The 18819-nt window shown below is 44.8% G+C and overlaps 1 protein-coding gene across 1 annotated transcript; it reads right to left on the bottom strand.

Annotated features, from left to right (window-relative positions):
• Window positions 1-13454: 13454 nt before the first annotated feature.
• On the bottom strand, window positions 13455-14393 carry LOC123362756 (olfactory receptor 52R1-like). Its single transcript, XM_045003221.1, has one exon. The coding sequence runs from the start codon at window positions 14391-14393 to the stop codon at window positions 13455-13457; it is 939 nt and encodes a 312-aa protein (XP_044859156.1).
• Window positions 14394-18819: the final 4426 nt, after the last annotated feature.

The following is an 18819-nucleotide window of genomic DNA, read 5'->3' as shown; positions in this document are numbered from 1 at the left end:
AAGTGGAAGACAGTTTGGGGGAATGTGATCATGAAATGATAGAATACATGATTCTAAGGAATGGTAGGAGAGAGAACAGCAAAATAAAAACAAAGGATTTCAGAAGGCAGCCTTTAGCAAACTCAAGGAGTTGGTAGGCAAGATTCATGGGTAGCAAGGCTAAGGGGAAAAATAATAGAAGACAGCTGGCAATTTTTCAGAGAGACATTATTAAGGGCACAAGAGCAAACTATCCCCCTGCATAGGAAAGATAGAATGTATGGCAAGAGACCATAATGGCTTAACCTGGAGATCTTGAATTATCTAAAAACCAAAAAAGGATCCTACACAAAGTGAAAACAAGGTGAAATTAGAAAGGAGGAATATAAACAAATAACACATGTATGTAGGGGCAAAATTAGAAAGTCCAAGGCACAAAACAAGATCAAACTAGCTAGTGACATAAAGAGTAATAAGAATCCATTCTACAAATAAATTGGAAGCAAGCGGAAAACGAAGGACAGTGTAGGCCCATTGCAAAATGAAGAGGGAAAAACAATAACAAAAAATGTGGAAATGACAGAGCTGCTTAATTAATTTGTTTCGGTTTTCACCAAGAAGATTGTTTGCGTTTGGGCAGCTAACATAGAGAATGCCAGTGAAAATGGGGTTTGTTCAGATGCTAAAATAGGGAAAGAACAAGTTAGAAGTTACCTGGACAAGTTAGATGTCTTTAAGTCACCAGGGCCTAACAAAATGCATCCTAGAATACACTAAAGGAACTGATTGAGCAGATATCTGAGCCATTGGCAATTACCTTTGAAAAGTGATGGGAGACAGGGGAAATTCCAGAAGACTGGAAAAGAGCACATATAGTGCCTGTCTATAAAAAGGGAAATAAGGGAAACCCAGGCTATTACAGACCAATCAGCTTCACTTCTGTACCAGGTAAGATAATGGAGCAAATAATTAATGAATTAATTTTCAAACCCCTAGAAGATAATAAGGTGATAAGTGATAGTAAGCATGGATTCATCAAGGACAAATCATGACAAACCTTCCTGATAGCTTTCTTTGACAGGCTAACAAGCCTTGCGGATGGGTGGAAGCAGTAGGTGTATATTTTGACATTAGTGAGGCTTTTGACAGAGTCTGGCATGACCTTCTCATTAAGAAACTAGGGAAATACAACCTAGATGGAGCTTCTATAAGGTGGGTGCATAAGTGATTGGAAAACCTCTCCCAGAGAGTAGTTATAAATAGTCCACAGTGATGCTGGAAGGGCCTAACAAGTGGGGTTCTGCAGGGATCAGTTCTGTGTCCGGTTCTTTTCAATGTCTTCATGAACAATTTAGATCATGGCATACAGAGTATACTTGTTAAGTTTGCAGATGATACCAAGTTGGGACAGGTTGCAAATCCTTTGGAGAATATGATGAAAATTCAAATGATCTGGAAAAACTGGAGAAAGGGATGATTAGGGGTCTTGAAAACATGACCATGAGGGAAGACTGAAAGAACTAGGTTTGTTTAGTCTGAAAAAGAGAAGACTGAGGAGGGACATGATAACAGTTTTCAAATACCTAAAAGGTTGTTACAAGGAGGGAAAAAATATTCTCCTTAACCTCTGATGATAGTCAAGAAGTAATGTAATCTAACTGCAGCGAGGGTGGGTTAGGTTGGACATGAGGAAAAACATCCTAACTGTCAGAATGGTTAGGTACTGGAATAAATTGCCTTGGGAGGTTGTGGAATCTCCATCGTGGGTGATTTTTAAGAGCAGGTTAGACAAACACCTGTCAGACATGTTATAGATTAGAGATCAGCAACCTTTCAGAAGTGGTATGCCTTGTCTTCATTTATTGACTCTAATTTAAGGTTTTGCATACCAGTAATACATTTTAACGTTTTTAGAAGGTCTCTTTCCATAAGTCTATAATATATAAGTGAACTATTGTTGTATAAGTGGTTATGGGATAAGAAAATAGACTCAACCAAGTCTTGCTTCTTACACTGATCAATACAAGCAGTCCCAGGCCACCAGAGAGGCGGGGAAAATCAACACAAAATGGGTGGAGGGAGGAGAGAGGAACAACCCAGGTCGCAGTTTGAGTGAAAATCAGAAAGTACACCCTCAAACCACACCCTACCATTGGAGGCAACCCACGGCCCCACCTACATCTCAACGTAAACCCCAAACCCCTTATCATCCCACCACACCAGTGTCCAGCAACCCACCTCGCCCCGGTGACACCTTAGCAGGGCAATGTTTTAAATGTAATGAGCTGGGGCATATAAAGGTCCACTGCCCCAAGAACCCCAACCGAGTGCAGTTCATTACACCACAATCACACCAATGGTCCCCAGGTCCAGATGCCTCTCAAATACCTTTGGAGCGAAGGGAAACCTTGCAAGTGGGCGGAAAGAAGGTTATCGCGTGGCGGGACACTGGAGCACAAGTGTCAACTATCCACCAATCCTTAGTGGACCCCACATTCATCAACCCAGAGGGCCCAGTGACAATTCAACCCTTCATGACAAAGTCTTTAAACTTGCCTACAGCTAAGTTGCCTGTCAAATACAAGGGCTGGTCAGAAATGTGGACTTTTGCAATCTATAATAATTATCCCATCCCCATGCTGCTGGGGGAAGACTTGGCCAACCAGGTGAAGCTGGCCAAGAGGGTGGAAATAGTCACCCACAGCCAGGCTAAGCAAGCTTTCACACCATCCCTGTTCCTGAGTCATACACCAGGGCCCCGTCTGTTACCGGAGTCCCAGACAGAGGTGGTGGAACTGGACCCCCTGCCAGCAAGTGCAACAGCCTTAGTGGATCCAGTCCCAGACCCATTGCCAGCACTGAGTCCAGCGCTTCTAACCCCATCTACAACTCCAACATCAGAGGGCACCAGCGAGCCTGAACTGGCAGAAGCAGCAGATAACCAAAAGGCTCAGTCAGAGCCTAAAATACAACCTAGTGCACCAGGGAAGAGCGGTTCACAGCCAAGGAAAACAACCCCATCACCCACATCGCTTCCAGAGAGACCAAGCCCAAGTCCACAGTCCAAGGAGGAACTGATGTCTCCAGCAACAAGGGAACAGTTCCAGGCTGAGCAGGAAGCAGATGACAGTCTCCAGGGAGCTTGGACGGCAGCACGGAGCATCCCGCCGCCTCTCAGCTCTTCTAACCAATCCCAGTTTGTTGTAGAACAAGGACTTTTATACAAGGAGACTCTTTCTGGTGGGCACCAGGAAGATTGGCATCCTCAAAGACAGTTTGTAGTTGCAACTAAGTACCAGATAAAGCTCTTGAGCTTAGCCCATAATCATCCTAGTGGCCATTCTGGGATGAACAAAACCAAAGACAGGTTGGGGAAATGGGCAAGAACGTTGCTAATTATGTCCAGTCTTGTGAGGTGTGCCAATGAGTGGAAAAACCCCAAGACCAGGTCAAAGCTCCTCACCAGCCACTCCCCATAATTGAGGTTCCCTTTCAGTGAGTAGCTGTGGATATTCTGGGTTCTTTCCCAAAAAAAACACGCAGAGGAAAACAATACATACTAACTTTCATGAATTTTGCCACTCGATGTCCGGAAGTAGTACCTTTAAGGAACACCAGGGCTAAAAGTGTGTGCCAGGCATTAGCAGACATTTTTGCTAGGGTAGGTTGGCTCTCTGACATCCTTACAGATTTGGGAACTAATTTTCTGGCAGGGACCATAAAAAACCTGTGGGAAGCTCATGGGGTGAATTACTTGGTTGCCACCCCTTACCACCATCAAACCAATGGCCCGGTGGAGAGGTTTGGGGGACATAATACATTCATTCATAAATAAACACTCCAATGATTGGGAGCTAGTGTTGCAGCAGTTGCTTTTTGCCTAAAGAGCTGTACCACATCCCAGTTTAGGGTTTTCACCATTCAAACTTGTGTATGGCCATGAGGTTAAGGGGTCATTACAGTTCATGAAGCAGCAATGGGAGGGGTTTACGCCTTCTCCAGGAACTAACATTCTAGACTTTGTAAGCAGCCTACAAAGCACCTTCCCAAACTCTTTAGCCCTTGCTAAAGAAAACCTAAAGGATGCTCAGCAAGAGCAAAAGGCCTGGTATGATAAACATTCCAGAGAATGGTCCTTCAAAGTAGGAGACCAAGGGTATGTCTACACTATGGGTTTATTCCGATTTTACAGATACTGGAATTTGGAAACAAATTGTATAACGTCAAGTGCACGCGGCCACACTAAGCACATTAATTTGTCGGTGTGCGTCCATATACCGAGGCTAGCGTCGATTTCAGGAGCGTTGCACTGTGGGTAGCTATCCCATAGTTCCTGCAGTCTCCCCCTCTCATTGGAATTCTGGGTTGAGATCACAATGCATGATGGGGCAAAAACAGCGTTGTGGGTGATTCTGGGTAAATGTCATCAGTCAATTCTCCCTCCATGAAAGCAACGGCAGACAACCATTTCGCACCCTTTTCCCCTGGATTGCCCTGGCAGACGCCATAGCACGGCAGCCATGGAGCCTGTTCAGACTATTTTCACTGTCACCGTATGTCTACTGGATGCTGCTGACAGATGCAGTTCTGCAGTGCTACACAGCAGCATCCCCTTGCCTTTGCAAGTTAGCAGAGAGGGTTACCAGTCATATTGTAGCATCTGCTGCTGTCATGGGGTGCTCCTGGCTGGCCTCGCTGAGGTCGGCCGGGGGCGCATGGACAAAACTGGGAATGACTCCCCAGGTCATTCCCTTCTTTAAGTTTTGTCTAAAGGTAGAGTCAGTCCTGCCTAGAATATCAGGCAAGCCTACTAAAGAACCATAGAGGCAAACAGCCACTCTGGGTGAGAGCCCCAGACATTCCGCAGAAATGATGAGCTGCATGCCATTCTAGGGGGTGCCCCTGCAACAACCCCACCCGTTGCTTCCCTTCTCCCCCACCCCTCCTGGGCTACCGTGGCAGCTATCCCCCTATTTGTGTGATGAAGTAATAAAGATATTCCAGGCAGGAATTAATCTCCATTAGACAAAGCTTAAAGAAGGGAATGACCGGGAATCATTCTCATTTTTGCCCAAGGCGCCCCCGGCCATCTTCACCAGGCCAGACAGGAGCACTCACGGGATATTGATGACAGATACCAGTCATATTGTACCATCTGCCATCAGGAAGGGAAGGCAAAGGGATGCTGCTGTGTAGCGCTGCAGCACCGCGTCCGACATACGATGACATTGAGAGAAGGCGAGAAACAATTTTTTCCCTTTTCTTTCACGTGGGGGAGGGGGCTGACAACATATACCCTAAATTACCTGTGACAGTGTTTTTGACCCTTCAGGCATTGGGAGCTCAGCCAAGAATGCAAATGGTTTTCGGAGAGTGCGGAAACTGTGGGATAGCTTGAGTCCTCAGTCCCCCCTCCCTCCATCTGTGAGCGTCCATTTGATTCTTTGGCTTTCCATTACGCTTGTCTCAGCTCCTTAAGTTTCACGCAGCACTGTGTTGAGTCCCTGTTGTGGCCTCTGTCTATCATAGCCTTGGAGACTTTTTCAAATGCTTTGGCATTTCGTCTTTTGGAACGGAGTTCTGATAGAACAGATTCATCTCCGCAAACAGAGATCAGATTCAGTATCTCCCGTACGGTCCATGCTGGAGCTCTTTTTCGATTCTGGGACTGCATGGTCACCTGTGCTGATCGGCGCTCCACATTGGGCAAATAGGAAATGAAATTCAAAAGTTCATGGGGCTTTTCCTGTCTAACTGGCCAGTGCATCCAAATTCAGATTGCTGTCCAGAGCGGTCACAATGGTGCACTGTGGGATAGCTCCCGGAGGCCAGTACTGTCGAATTGCGGCCACACTAACCCTAATCCAAAATGGCAATACCAATTTCAGCGCTACTCCCCTCGTCGGGGAGGAGTACAGATACCAGTATTAAGAGTCCTTTTATATGGATATAAAGGGCTTCATTGTGTGAATGGGTGCAGGGTTAATGCAATTTAACGCTACTAAATTTGATATAAACTCGTAGACCAGGCCCAAGTCATGGTCTTAAAGGCACTCCAGGCCCATAAAATGGAAGTGCTGTGGGAAGGGCCATTGACGGTCAAAGAGTGCCTGGAAGCTGTTAACTATCTCATAGCACCCGCCACCTCAAATATAAAGTCTACGGTATACCATGTTAATTCTCTAAAGCCCTTTTATTCCAGAGGATTTAAGGTTTTCCAGTTTACAGCCCAGGGAACAAATAACACAAAGTGGTCTAACGGTGTCTACTACGAAGAAAAAAGTGATGGTGGCATGGAAGAGGTGAACCTCGCCACAACCCTTGGACGTCTGCAGCAACAGCAGATCAAGGAGCTGTGCACTAGCTTCACACCAATGTTCTCAGCCACCCCAGGACGGACCAAACAGGCATACCACGCCATTGACACAAGTAATGCTCACCCAATTAAAACCCCACCCTACTGGGTGTCTCCTCACACCAAAACTGCTATAGAAAGAAATATCCAGACATGCTACAGATTGGTGTAATCCACCCCTCTAACAGTGCATGGGCATCTTCAGTGGTTCTAGTTCCCAAACCAGATGGGGAAATATGCTTTTGCGTTGGACTACCGTAAGCTAAATGCTGTAACTCGTCCTGACAACTATCCAATTCCACACACAGATGAGCCATTGGAGAAACTGGAACATGACTAATTTATCTCTACCTTAGACTTAACCAAGGGGTACTGGCAAGATGAACCCGCCAAGGAAAGGTCAGCCTTCATCACCCATGCGGGCTGCAAAATGCACCCACCACCTTCCTAGTGAAATTGGGCAAATCTGCAATTGCCTATCTCAATGATGTGGTCATTTTTTCTGATTTATGGGCAAAACACCTGGAGCATCTGTAAAAAAGTCTTTGAGCGCATCAGGCAGGCAGGTCTAACTGTTAAGGCTAAAAAGTGTCAAATAGGCCTAAACAGAGTGACTTACCTTGGACACCAGGTGGGTCAAGGAACGATAAATCCTCTACAGGCCAAAGTAGATGCTATCCAAAAGGGACCTATCCCAAAGTCAAAGAAACAGGTCCAATTGTTCTTAGGCGTGGCCAGAGATTACAGGCAATTTGTACCACACTACAGCCAAATCGCTGCCCCACTGACAGACTTGGCCAAAAACAAACAGTCAGATGCAGTTCAGTGGACTGATGAGTGTCAGAAGGCCTTTGACCAGCTTAGAACAGCACTAATGTCTGACCCCATGCTAAGGGCCCCAGACTTTAACAAACCATTCCTAGTAACCCCAGATTCATCCAAGCGTGGTGTGAAAGCATTTTCAAAAATTCCGGATAAAAAATTCCATCCTGTCGTGTTTCTCAGCAAGAAATTGTCTGAGAGGGAAAGCCACTGGTCAATCAGCGAAAAAAAAATGCTATGACATTGTGTACGCGCTGGAAAAGCTATGCCCATATGTTTGGGGATGGTGTTTCCAGCTACAAACCGACCATGCTGCGCTAAAGTGGTTTCATACCACCAAGGAAAATAACAAAAAAACTTCTACCAGGGTGTATTTCTTCTATGACCCATTGTGAGAACTAAGTTCCCTTGATGGTCCATCAACACGTACCTATGTGGCCCTATCTACCAGAGAGGTGTTACCCAGGAACATAACACAAGGGTTTGATAAAAGTCCATGGACAATATTCAATATATAAATTAGGACAGAAAATATCATATTGCTTCTATATAAATTCATGCTATGCCCATATCTTGAATATTGCATTCAGATGTGGTCACCCCATCCCAAAAAAAGATATATTGGGATTGGAAAAGCTTCAGAAAATGATTGGGGTATGGAATGGCTTCCTATGAGGAGAGATTGATACGACTGGGACTTTTCAGTTTGGAAAACAGCCAATGAAGGGGAGATATGATTGAGGTCTATTAAAACATGACTGGTGTTGAGAAAGTAGACTGAGCTCTGTGACAAGCTGGCTGTTTACAGGGTGCTGGGCCGTCTTCCTTGAATCACTTACCAGATAGTCAGAAAGACTTAAAATCTTTCCTGACCTCAGTGTGCTATGTCAGCATGACAAGCTGGGAATCGGTCTACACACAATATATTGGGTTGCCACCTGCTGCTAATTGGACCCCCGAAAACACACCCCTTGCTTCATCTCTTCTGCCAAGACTCCACCCCTGTTTTGCCTTTTCTCCCCCAAGGACATGCCTCTTTCTCTAGCTTCCCCGTCACTTGCACGTCCCTCCCCTCACCCCAAGCTGCAAGGGAGACATTTCAGTTTTTCATAGGAGTGGCAACTTTAACCGTGAGACAAGGGGCTACTTAGACTATTGAAAACTCTGTTGTTTTGGCAGAGGCACAATATCTAAATCCTACATAAAAAAATATGAAAGATGATACTCCCTCAGCTCTAATACCAACATGTTCTAAAATCCCGTCGCAAGTCACTTAAAGGACAGATAAGATTTTAATGCATATTCTTACTTTGTTACTAACTCCATGGAGAGAGGGATCCTGTCAGGACTCCTGGGTTCTATGTCAGCTCTGGAAAGGGAGTGGGTTCCTGTGGAGGGCAGGTAAGTCTTGGGACTACATAAGAACATCAGAATGCCCATATTTGGTAAGACCAATGGTCTGTCTAGCCCAGTATCCTGTTTGCCGAGAATGGCCAGTGTTATACCAATAAAAACTAGCGAGATCTTATTAAACGGGACAAGACATTTGTCACATTTATTGTAAATACCATAATAAAATAAAAGATAACAGTAAACAACGTTGTTTGGCTACTTATTCCTATATATATATATAATTATGTGATGGAGCAAGGCCGGATGGCTACAGGAAAGTACTGAGGAACAGGTATGTTAATCCCAGGCTAAGCAAATCCCTAGTACCATGGGAACCAAAATGGCAGTTGCTCCAGGGTAATCAAGGCACCTGGGGCCAATTAAGAACTTTCTAGAAGGCACTGGAGAGAGCTGCATTGATTGGAGCTCCTGCAGCCAATCAGGGCAGGCTAATCAGGGCACCTGATATAAAAAGGGGAGCTCACTCCAGTCAAGAGAGGAGGAGCCAGAGGAAGGAAGTGTGTATGAGGAGCTGGGAGTCAGAGACACAAGGAACTAAAAACAGAGAGGGTGTACTACTGGAGGATTGAGGAAACACCATACAATCAAGCAGTATCAGACACCAGGAGGATCCTATGGTGAGGATAAAGAAGGTGTTTGAAGGAGGCTATGGGGAAGTAGCCCAGGGAGCTGTAGCAGTCAAGCAGCGGTTACAAGTAGCACTATAGAGACTGCTGCAATTCACAGGGCCCTGGGCTGGAACCCGGAGTAGAGGGTGGGACCGGGTTCCCCCCAAGCCTCGCTACTCCTAATCAGACATAGGAGGAGTTGATCCAGACTGTGGGTTTCATCCAAGGGGAAGACCACTGAGGGGAGGAAAATCCGCCAATAAGCGCAGGACCTACTAGGGGAGAGGAGGAACTTTGCCACAATATAAATATATATATATACACACACACACACACACAATTATTTATACAAGTTTTGTATAGATATTATAGTTACCAGCCTAAAGTTGCTTGTGACAGAATACTGGCCAGGTATCCTGTACACAAGAGTGGAGCCGAGTCCGGGTCAGGTGCACCTGATGCTCCTGGAGGCTGGCAGCAGAACCATAGACTCAAAGTCCTTATTCTTCAGAGTCAAGTTTTATAGGGATTTTTCCCTATGTTAGTTCATGGGAGTTGCTTCATTCTGCTGTTGCTAAATCAATCAGCAGGTGGCTGGCTCCATTCTGTCAGATGTTTGTTTTTTTCCTTCCTTTGAGGTGTGGTGGGGTGGATTCCAGTTCGCCCTCCAGGGGTCATCTGGTTGATTCCACTTGACACCTTCTTCGGACGACACCAAATTTTTCAGGCTGGTAACTCCCTAACCTTTCATTCATTATTTAAACTAGGCACTCATTCACATACATTCTTTATCTTAATCACATTTATTTTACTGTTTCTTTACCTTTTGTGGTGTGAGTCTCCCTGTCTTTTAACAATTAAAAAACAAAGTGAGATAAAAATGAATTTACAGAGGGTGGGGGTCTTGCTTACCACGGTGGTTACAAAGTAGTAATTATACAGATTTGCCTGAGGCACAGGGTCAATTGACGGCTCTCGTGCTGAGTCAATTAACCAATTAGCAGCTTACAGGGTCAATTGATGGCTTGTGCGCTGAGTCAATTAACCATTTAGCAGCTTACAGCCGCTGTTACAAAGTAAAGTAGCGACTACAAAGTTTCACTTAGAGAACATGCACTTAGAGTCAATTGACGTCTAACAAGTTTTATACAAAGTATTTCTTTGAGCAGGCTTCACACAGACACAGCTGGTGACTTGCAGGTTAGAGGCTAAATGTTGGAAATCACAAATTTACTTCTAACATAAACCTTCAGTTATAAGGTATTAATTAACAATAAATCATTTCTAACAATAAATTATCACAAATTTACTTTTAACATAAACCTTAAGTTATAAAGTATCGATTAACAATAAATCAATAAATCATTTTCATATAAACCATGTCTAATATAAACCTTCTTTAATATTCCTACACCAGTACCATGTGCCTCAGAGGGAATGAACAGAACGTAGAAACATCAAGTGATTCATGTCACCCACACCCAGATTCTGGCAAACAAATGCTAGGGACACCATCCCTGCCCATCCAGGCTAATACCATGGATTGACCATTCTCCATAAACTTATCTAGCTCTTACTGGAACCCTGTTACTGTCTTGGCCTTCACAACATCCTCTGGCCCAGACTTGCATGGGTTGACTGAAGAAATACCATTTTTTTAAAACTGATGCTTATTAATTTAATTGGGTGACCCCCCAGTTCTTTCTGTTATGGGAAGGAGTAAATAACATTTCTTTATTGATTTTTTTCGGTTACAACTCTGCTCTGCTGCTATCGTCTCAACAGCGAATTTCTCCATGTTGTCTGGCACTGGGTACAAGTGTTCTTCCTTGGGAAATGTGCGGGAAGTGTGTGAGAAGTACAGAAATCATAGTGTAGACCAGGGCTAAAGTAGAGGAATTGTTTTAGCAACCTGTGAATGGGGTTCTGGGGGCCCACTCTGAGATTGATCAATTAGGGTAAACTGCAAAGAAAGGGGCTGACAATCCCCAAAATGGGTGGTTATTCTAATACTTGGATTTACCAAGGCAGCAACAAAACGGCTTTCACAATGCTTTACACAGTGCCCTTAGAGCAGGGATCTCATACTCAGAGGTGAAAGTAAGCCAGTACAGCCCGGTACGGAGTACCAATAAAAAGAAGCGCAGTAGTGTACCGGCAAATAAGTGGAGCATTGAGTACTGGCTCACTTTCACCTCTTTGGGCTGCATAACAAAAAGTTCAAACTCAAAGCTAATAAAAGCTTGGAAAGGGAAAACTCGCTGTTACATTTGTTTGTTGTTTCTCTCCCTCTCCTCCTCCAGCCAGGCTGCCGACAGGGCTTGGCTCCGTGTTCCCCCGACCCGCCCACACTCAGCAAGGGCTGCAGCAGCCTGGCTGGAGGAGGAAGAGGGAGAACAAGGAGAAAAATGTGACAGTTTTTCAGGCTTATTCCAATAGTAAAGTTTTATCACAGACAGTGCTGGTAGTAGTAACAGTAGCTTTATTTTCCATATCTAAGTCATGCAATGGGAGGGATCCATGAAGTATGTAGGAGAGCTGGGTTGCTTGTGTTTGGACTGTACCGGTAAGAAATGTGACTTACCTCTACCCCTGGCCCCGCCCCTTCTATCTGAGGTCCCGCCCCTTCACACCCACTCTGGGTCTGCATTCGAGGGGTAGACATTGAACAGATTCACTGTCAGCCTCTCCACATAGGCCTGAAGCTGCAGCAGGCGACTTGCTTTGACCTCTTCAACTCCCAGCATCTCAGGCTGTAAGTCAAGGGAGAACAGGGTGGCCACCCCAGCCGAATGATACCCGGTCCCCCCACTCCAGCTGCCAACTAGTGTTGGTGGCTGGATCCATGTGGGTTTTCTGCAGGCAAACCACAAACTAAACTAGGTCACAAAGGAAGGAGAGCAACTGACAACTGTGGAGATCGACCCTAGAGCCTCTGGTGTTCAATGTTGAAAAGATGGTTGGCTTCATTCTGAAGGCTGAGGATCCTTGCAGGCAGGAGGATCACCAGCCAACCTTGCAACAATCGCTGACCAACCTAAAAGGCTTGTCGCAGAAGTTGCGCACTCCAGGTAGACCAGGATATTCTTCCTCCCAGTTCCCCTCCACTCCTCCAAAACAGCCCTCATGGCTATGAGGACAAGATGGAAGTCACTCCAACAATGGAGAGGGAGCTTCAGCTTACTCTTGAAATGACAGGTGTCCACCAGAAAAGGACAAAGATCATCCTGCAGCACAGTGGGGGACAGGATAGTGGATCCATGGTGATCCTCTGGCTGGGCCCTTGTTACAACCCTGTGGTCCACGGAGATGGGCAACGAGGGAGCAGACCACTGGTTCTGTGACTCTACCGATGGTGCTGCGCAACACGTCTCTATCTCCAGAAAGGGAAAGGGAGGTGGAGGGAAGAGAGCAGCCCCTAAAGCATCAGGGAGGGGAGATAAAAAATGCCCCCTGAGGTTCACCCAAGGACAGGGGAAATGAGACAACCTCTGGGCGGCAGCAGTATGGAATATGGCGAGGACAAAAATATGTAGGGCTTCTCTCCCCGTTCCCCTCCCCTCTTCTCCCTTCCTACTGCTCCACATGAATCACATGCTGATTGCCTTGTTCTGTTCATTGCTTCTGAAGCAATTGGCACTGGGCACTGTTAGGAAACAAGCTACTGGGCTACATGGACCATTCATTTTACTCAGTCTGGCCATTCTGATCTTCTTATTTAGACCTCAGACGTATCTACCTCCTGCTGTAGCACACTATACCCGACTCCCCTCACAGATCTAAGATAGATCCCAGGAGTCCTGATGGGGTCTCTCTCTCCAAAGAGTTAGTAACAAAGTAAGAATAAACATTTAAATTTTAACACGAATCAGTGTCCCTTAAGTGACTTGCCAGAAGCTCTGAGAACACATTGGTTTTAGAGATGACTTGGTCACAGCTGACAAGGGGAGGGGAAGAAAGAAGCAAGTGACAGGGGCAGAGCCTTGGGGAGAAGACACACAGCAGGGCCAAGGCTTAAAAGAAGAGATGAGGCAAGATTGCAATTTCAGGGATGCAGCTACCAGCAATTAGAAAGTTGGCAACCCAGTGTAGGGTACATAGACTGATTCCCCAGTTCATCACATTGACACAGCAGAGTAAAGACAGGGAAGGGATTAATGTCTCTCTGTTTCTCCAGTAAGTGATTCAGGGAAGAGACTCCAGCACCATGCACCAGCCAGCTCTGCACAGAGCTCAATCTGAGAGCCAGAGCACAAGGAGAAAACATTTAGGTCCATTTATGAAAAAAAGAGCTGGAGCAACCTGCCCCGGATCTGTTTGGTCCTCACCCCATAAATGATGGGGTGTAGGACGGGGGGCACCAGCAGGTACACACTGGAAATGAGAACGAGGAAGTGCCGGGGCACATTGCGGCCAAACCGCTGCGTGAGAGAGGAGAAGAAATCTGGGATGTACAAAGCTAAGATGGCACAAAGATGAGAGGTGCACGTCCCAAATGTTTTGAGCTGGGCATCCTTTGTGGGAAGGTGGAAGATGGCCCGGAGGATCAGAGTATATGACACAGCGATAAAAAACACATCCATTCCGTTCACAGAGAATAGATTAAACAGGCCATAGTAACTACTGATGCTGATGTCAGCGCAGGCCAGGTTCACCACTGCTATATGCCGACAATAGGAATGGGGAATGATGTTTGTTCTGCAATATGGCCACTGCCTCGCCAGGAAGGGATAGGGTAATGTGAATATGCAACTGCGCAGCACCACCGCCAGGCTTATCTTGGCCACGACAGAGTTTGTCAGGATGGCAGAATGTCTCAGGGGATGGCAGATGGCGACATAGCGATCCAGAGCCATGGCCACGAGGATCCCAGACTCCATCGCTGAGAAGGAGTAAACAAAGAACATCTGGGTGAGGCAGGCACTGAAACTGATCTCCCTGGAATTGAACCAGAAGATGCTCAGCATTTTGGGTACGGTGGATGTGGACATGACCAGGTCAGTGACAGCCAGCATGCAGAGGAAATAGAACATGGGCTCATGGAGGCTCGGCTCCCTCTTCACGATGAACAGGATGGTGAAGTTCCCCAAGATGGCTATGGCGTACATGGTGCAGAAGGGGATGGAGATCCAGATATGGGCCACCTCCAGGCCAGGAATGCCCAGCAGGATGAAGGTGGAGGGGTTGGTGAAGTTGGTTGTGTTGGAATCTGACATGGAGTAGGGGAGAAAGTGTCCAACTCTGAGAATAAGGGTGTCTTCTGCATGTACTGAATGTTACCCTGACTTTCGGTGTGTTCTCTGGGTCTCAGGTGATGGTCACAGTAGAAATGCCTGAATGGACAGACAACATTATTATGAGACATTGTATGTACTTGTGGAGGCCATTCTCATGGCAGAAGCAGATTGATCACTATTCACACACTGATAAATTACAGTTTCATTATTCAGAGAAAATACTATGAACAATGACCTGACTAAATCCAATTCCATATTTTGTGGAGCTCCTTCATTAATAATTTGTACACTCTTAACAGGCACCAGCAGGAAACCCAAGTGTGGATACTGGTTATCCATCATTGCTCCTTAATGCAATGAGAGCCAGGATAGGGAGTCCATGCTGTAGGGAGTTCCCCATTCATCCAGTTGCTCGAAATCTGAGAGTGGAAAAAACAAACTTTTGCCAAGACGTGGAGGGAGAAACATCTCAACTAGAACATACCTCAGAGAAAAGACCTGGGCCCCACTGATAGGAGCTCAAGAGAAACAACTGATCATTCACAGCAGTGGGCAAAACAAAAGCAATGTTCAGATCCCTAAGATGTGGGATGGAAAATAACATGTTCAGGACATGTGTTTTGGTCACCCAGTCTCTATTAAGGATATAACTGTAGTAAGAGGAGACCCTGAGGTATAAACCTTGGTATCAGAGGCCTGGTATGAGGCCTGAGGCCTGAACTAAAGTAATGGACAAGACTTTGCTAACATAAAGCGTAGTTAAGATGTGAGCCAGCGGCAGGCCCTGCTCACAGAAGCTTCCAAGGAAAGGGCTGATGCTGAACAAAGAGACATACCTAAAAGGTACTGGACACCAGAGATCAGAACATTCGCATACTTGTACACTCCACACAGATAACAAGGAACAAGCCCATCCCAATGACAGGGGCAAAAGGGTAATATGATGGATAGAGTTGTTTTGTTCGAACCAACATATACAGGGTGAGAGGTGGCACCTTACTACATAGAGGGGCTGTACCTTGCTACGTAGAAGGTTGCACCTCAATACGTCAGGAGTGATGTGTAACTTGTTTGTACCTGTGTATAAAAATGCACCCCTGGGGTGGTGTCTTGGTCCAGCCGAGGGGGCAGTGGAAAGTCCCGCCACTGACTGAGCCGGGTCCATTGCCAGGGAGCACATAAGTACTGGCTAGCTGTATCTTAGCAGCACCTTGGACTTCGTTTGCCAGGGAGCTGGAGACTGTGTTTCTATTTGACAATAAACCTGGCCGACGTGCATTCATGTCTTACTAGAGTCTGTGGTCAATGGGGGTTCTCTCGGGGTCTGCTGTGTCAGCTATCTGAGCAGAGCTGGGGCAGCACACAGAGGGAACACACGCACGCAGCCAATTGATATCAACATTGAACAGAGCAGAGCACCACACCGGTAGCATCTGACAACAATAACATATATAAATGGGATTTACAAGACAGGCTCTGAGAATGGGGGAGGCTGCCATATGCAAACAGATAGAAAAGTCTGGGACCCTTTAGTTTACACAAGAAGGGAGCATATGATATAGAAGAAGAAAATAAAAAATGAAACTGATTGACATTCAGATGGACAGTTCCCAACCAGTACTATCGATAGACACTGACTGCTCCAAGAGGACTACTTCCCCAAAACTGAGGAAAATTGTCAGAAAAACTGACTGGGAGGAAAAATTTAGACAAAAATATGAAGGAAAATTGGTAGGTTTTTGATAACAGTTCATTAGACAGCAGAAAACTCATGATTCCACAGTAAACAAAGTGAACAACTTTGTGTAAAAATGCAGTTCAGTGGTAAAGTGAAGGCAGCAATTAGTTGGTGGTAGTGGGAGGGTAGCAATAAGTAACAAAGAGAAAAAGGGAAAATAGGTAGCCAAGAATAGATGTTGGAAGTTATGAAAATTGATAAGGGTCGTTAAGTCATCTGGGTCAACTCCATGTTTGGCAGGGCTCTGGATCACAAAAAGAAAGTTATTAAGTATATTAACAAGAGAAATCCTAGAAAAGTTTTATTTCAATTCCTGTGTTAAATGTAATGTATTAAAAATAAAGGGAAAGGGTTTTTTTCATGAAAGACTGACAAGGTTAAGAAAGAATGGGAAAGCTTTTATGGGATGAGTTCAAGAAAAAGTCTAGAAATGTAAGTAATGCCAGTCCCAACAAGGTTTATGCAAAACAGATCTTTGTCAAATAAACCTGATTCCATCCTTTTATGAGAGTACACATTGATTGATCAAGGGATCCACACAGATGCAACAAACCTTGGTTTCCCCGATGCATTTGATTTAGTAGGGGAAAACATTGAGTTAAAAAATTAACATCCTAATATATCAGCAGAGAACATGAAAAATACACCGGAAACCGGCTAACTGATGGATCTCAGATTGCTGTAGTCAGTAGTCCTTCATCAGTAAATGGGGCTGTTTGTAGTGGGGTTCTGCAGGGATCAGTTCTAGGCCCGTTGCTATTCAATATTTTAATCAATGATCTGGAAGGAAATTGAAAATCACTGCAGCTAAAATTTGTGAATGACCCAAAGATTGGCACAGTTGATACAATGAGGAGCCCAGAGCAGGCATACCGATTGATATGGAGTATTCGGTAAGAGGGGCCAATGCAAACAAAATGTTCTAATACATTCAAATGCAAAATTATCCTCTCAGAACAGGGAATGCAGGCCAGACCGACACACTACAGAACTGTATTATGGAACACAAGGATCTTGAAAATGATTTAGGGGTTATTGTGGACAACCAACTCATCGTGAGTTACCAGTGCAATGCTGTAGCATAAAGGGATGATGTGGTCCTCGGATAGATAAGCAGAGGACTGGTGAGTTGGAGCAGGAGAAGGATATTATCTCTGCACATGCGATTGGTGAAACAAACTGCATCCAGTTCTGGGGTCTACAATTGAAAAAACAGATGTTGAAAAGTTGTAGAGGGTGCAGAAAAGAGCCTCAAAAATCAAAGAATCATAGAATATCCAAGTTAGAAGGGACCTCTGTAGGTCATCTAGTCCAACCACCAGCTCAAAGCAGGACCAATCCCCAACTAAATCATCCCAGCCAGGGCTTTGTCAAGCCTGAGTTTAAAAACCTCTAAGGAAGGAGATTCCACCACCTCCCTAGGTAACCCATTACAGTGCTTCACCACCCTCCTAGTGAAAAAGTTTTTTTCCTAACATCCAACCTAAACCTCCTCCACTGCAACTTGAGACCATTACTCCTTGTTCTGTCATCTGCTACCACTGAGAACAGTCTAGATCACTGATCCCTCTAAACCCCATGCACATGGCGAAACACCATGCACACAAATAATTAAATATTACATGAGAGCCAGGCCCAAATATAATTTATGGCCGATTTTTGACATTGTTCTCAACTACAGCCAGGCATTTTGACTTATTCACATGTACTTGAGCTTGTAAACAGCTAAATGAAGAGAGTACAAGGAGATGTGTGGGTCCCGATCATCCAGACATGATCAATGTTTCAAGTTCGAAATACTGACGTTCGGGACCCACACATCTCTTTGTACTCTGTTCATTTGGCTGTGTACAAACTCAAATATGTGCGAATAAGTCAAAATGCCTGGCCATAGTTGCTAAGGAACTGGAAAGATTTCCCAGAAATGAACCAAGATAAGTGTTGTTTTTGTCACTGAAATCTTTCAAAGGCATTGGATTTCATACATTTACTCATGACGTTTTATCATTTTCCCCATTTTTTTGCCACGTTTTTTTGCTATACACAAACTTGTCGTGATCTGAATAATCTCTCGATTTCCCTTTTGTCAAGTTATGCTGTTAACGATGTATGGAAGTTGGATTTCTTAAAGCATCATCTGTCAAGTGAGTCTCATATAGATGCTGTAACAAGACTTAGAAAAAAAAACCTCTTCCTTATGGAGAGGATTGATTAGCATGATTCTTGAATGTCCAGCTGAAAAGCAGAGGAGGCAATTTAATCTTGAATGCAAGTGCTCAAACCCAGAAGAAATCAAGGTACTTATTGACAGTGTGTTGTTGGCTATTAAAATGAACAACTCAATGCTTTCTGTTCAGGATATTAATGACCACATAGAAAAGTATGTGTGAATACCAGTGAGATGGAGAAGTAAAAATTATGCTTTTGAATTTCTTGAAATTATCAGCTGCATTGTCCAAAATGACCTCAGGCATGAAATAGCATCAGCAACGTTTCATACTCTAGCTGTTGATGAAAGCACTGATCTATCTTTTAAGAGATACTTCATATTCTACTTTAAATATAGATCCATAAATTCTGCAGACTATAGAACTTCATTTGGTTGACTATTATGATTGCAGGAATGTGATACTGTTTCAATAGTGTCGGCAATCAAAGAGTTTTATA

This window comes from Mauremys mutica, chromosome 1 (genome assembly GCF_020497125.1).
Source record: "Mauremys mutica isolate MM-2020 ecotype Southern chromosome 1, ASM2049712v1, whole genome shotgun sequence".
Taxonomy (NCBI): domain Eukaryota; kingdom Metazoa; phylum Chordata; order Testudines; family Geoemydidae; genus Mauremys; species Mauremys mutica.
This window is presented reverse-complemented; position numbering and strand designations above follow the sequence as displayed.

Excerpts from the sequence above, each read along its gene's own strand:
- LOC123362756 (XM_045003221.1), bottom strand. The coding sequence starts at position 14,393 with ATGTCAGATTCCAACACAACCAACTTCACCAACCCCTCCACCTTCATC.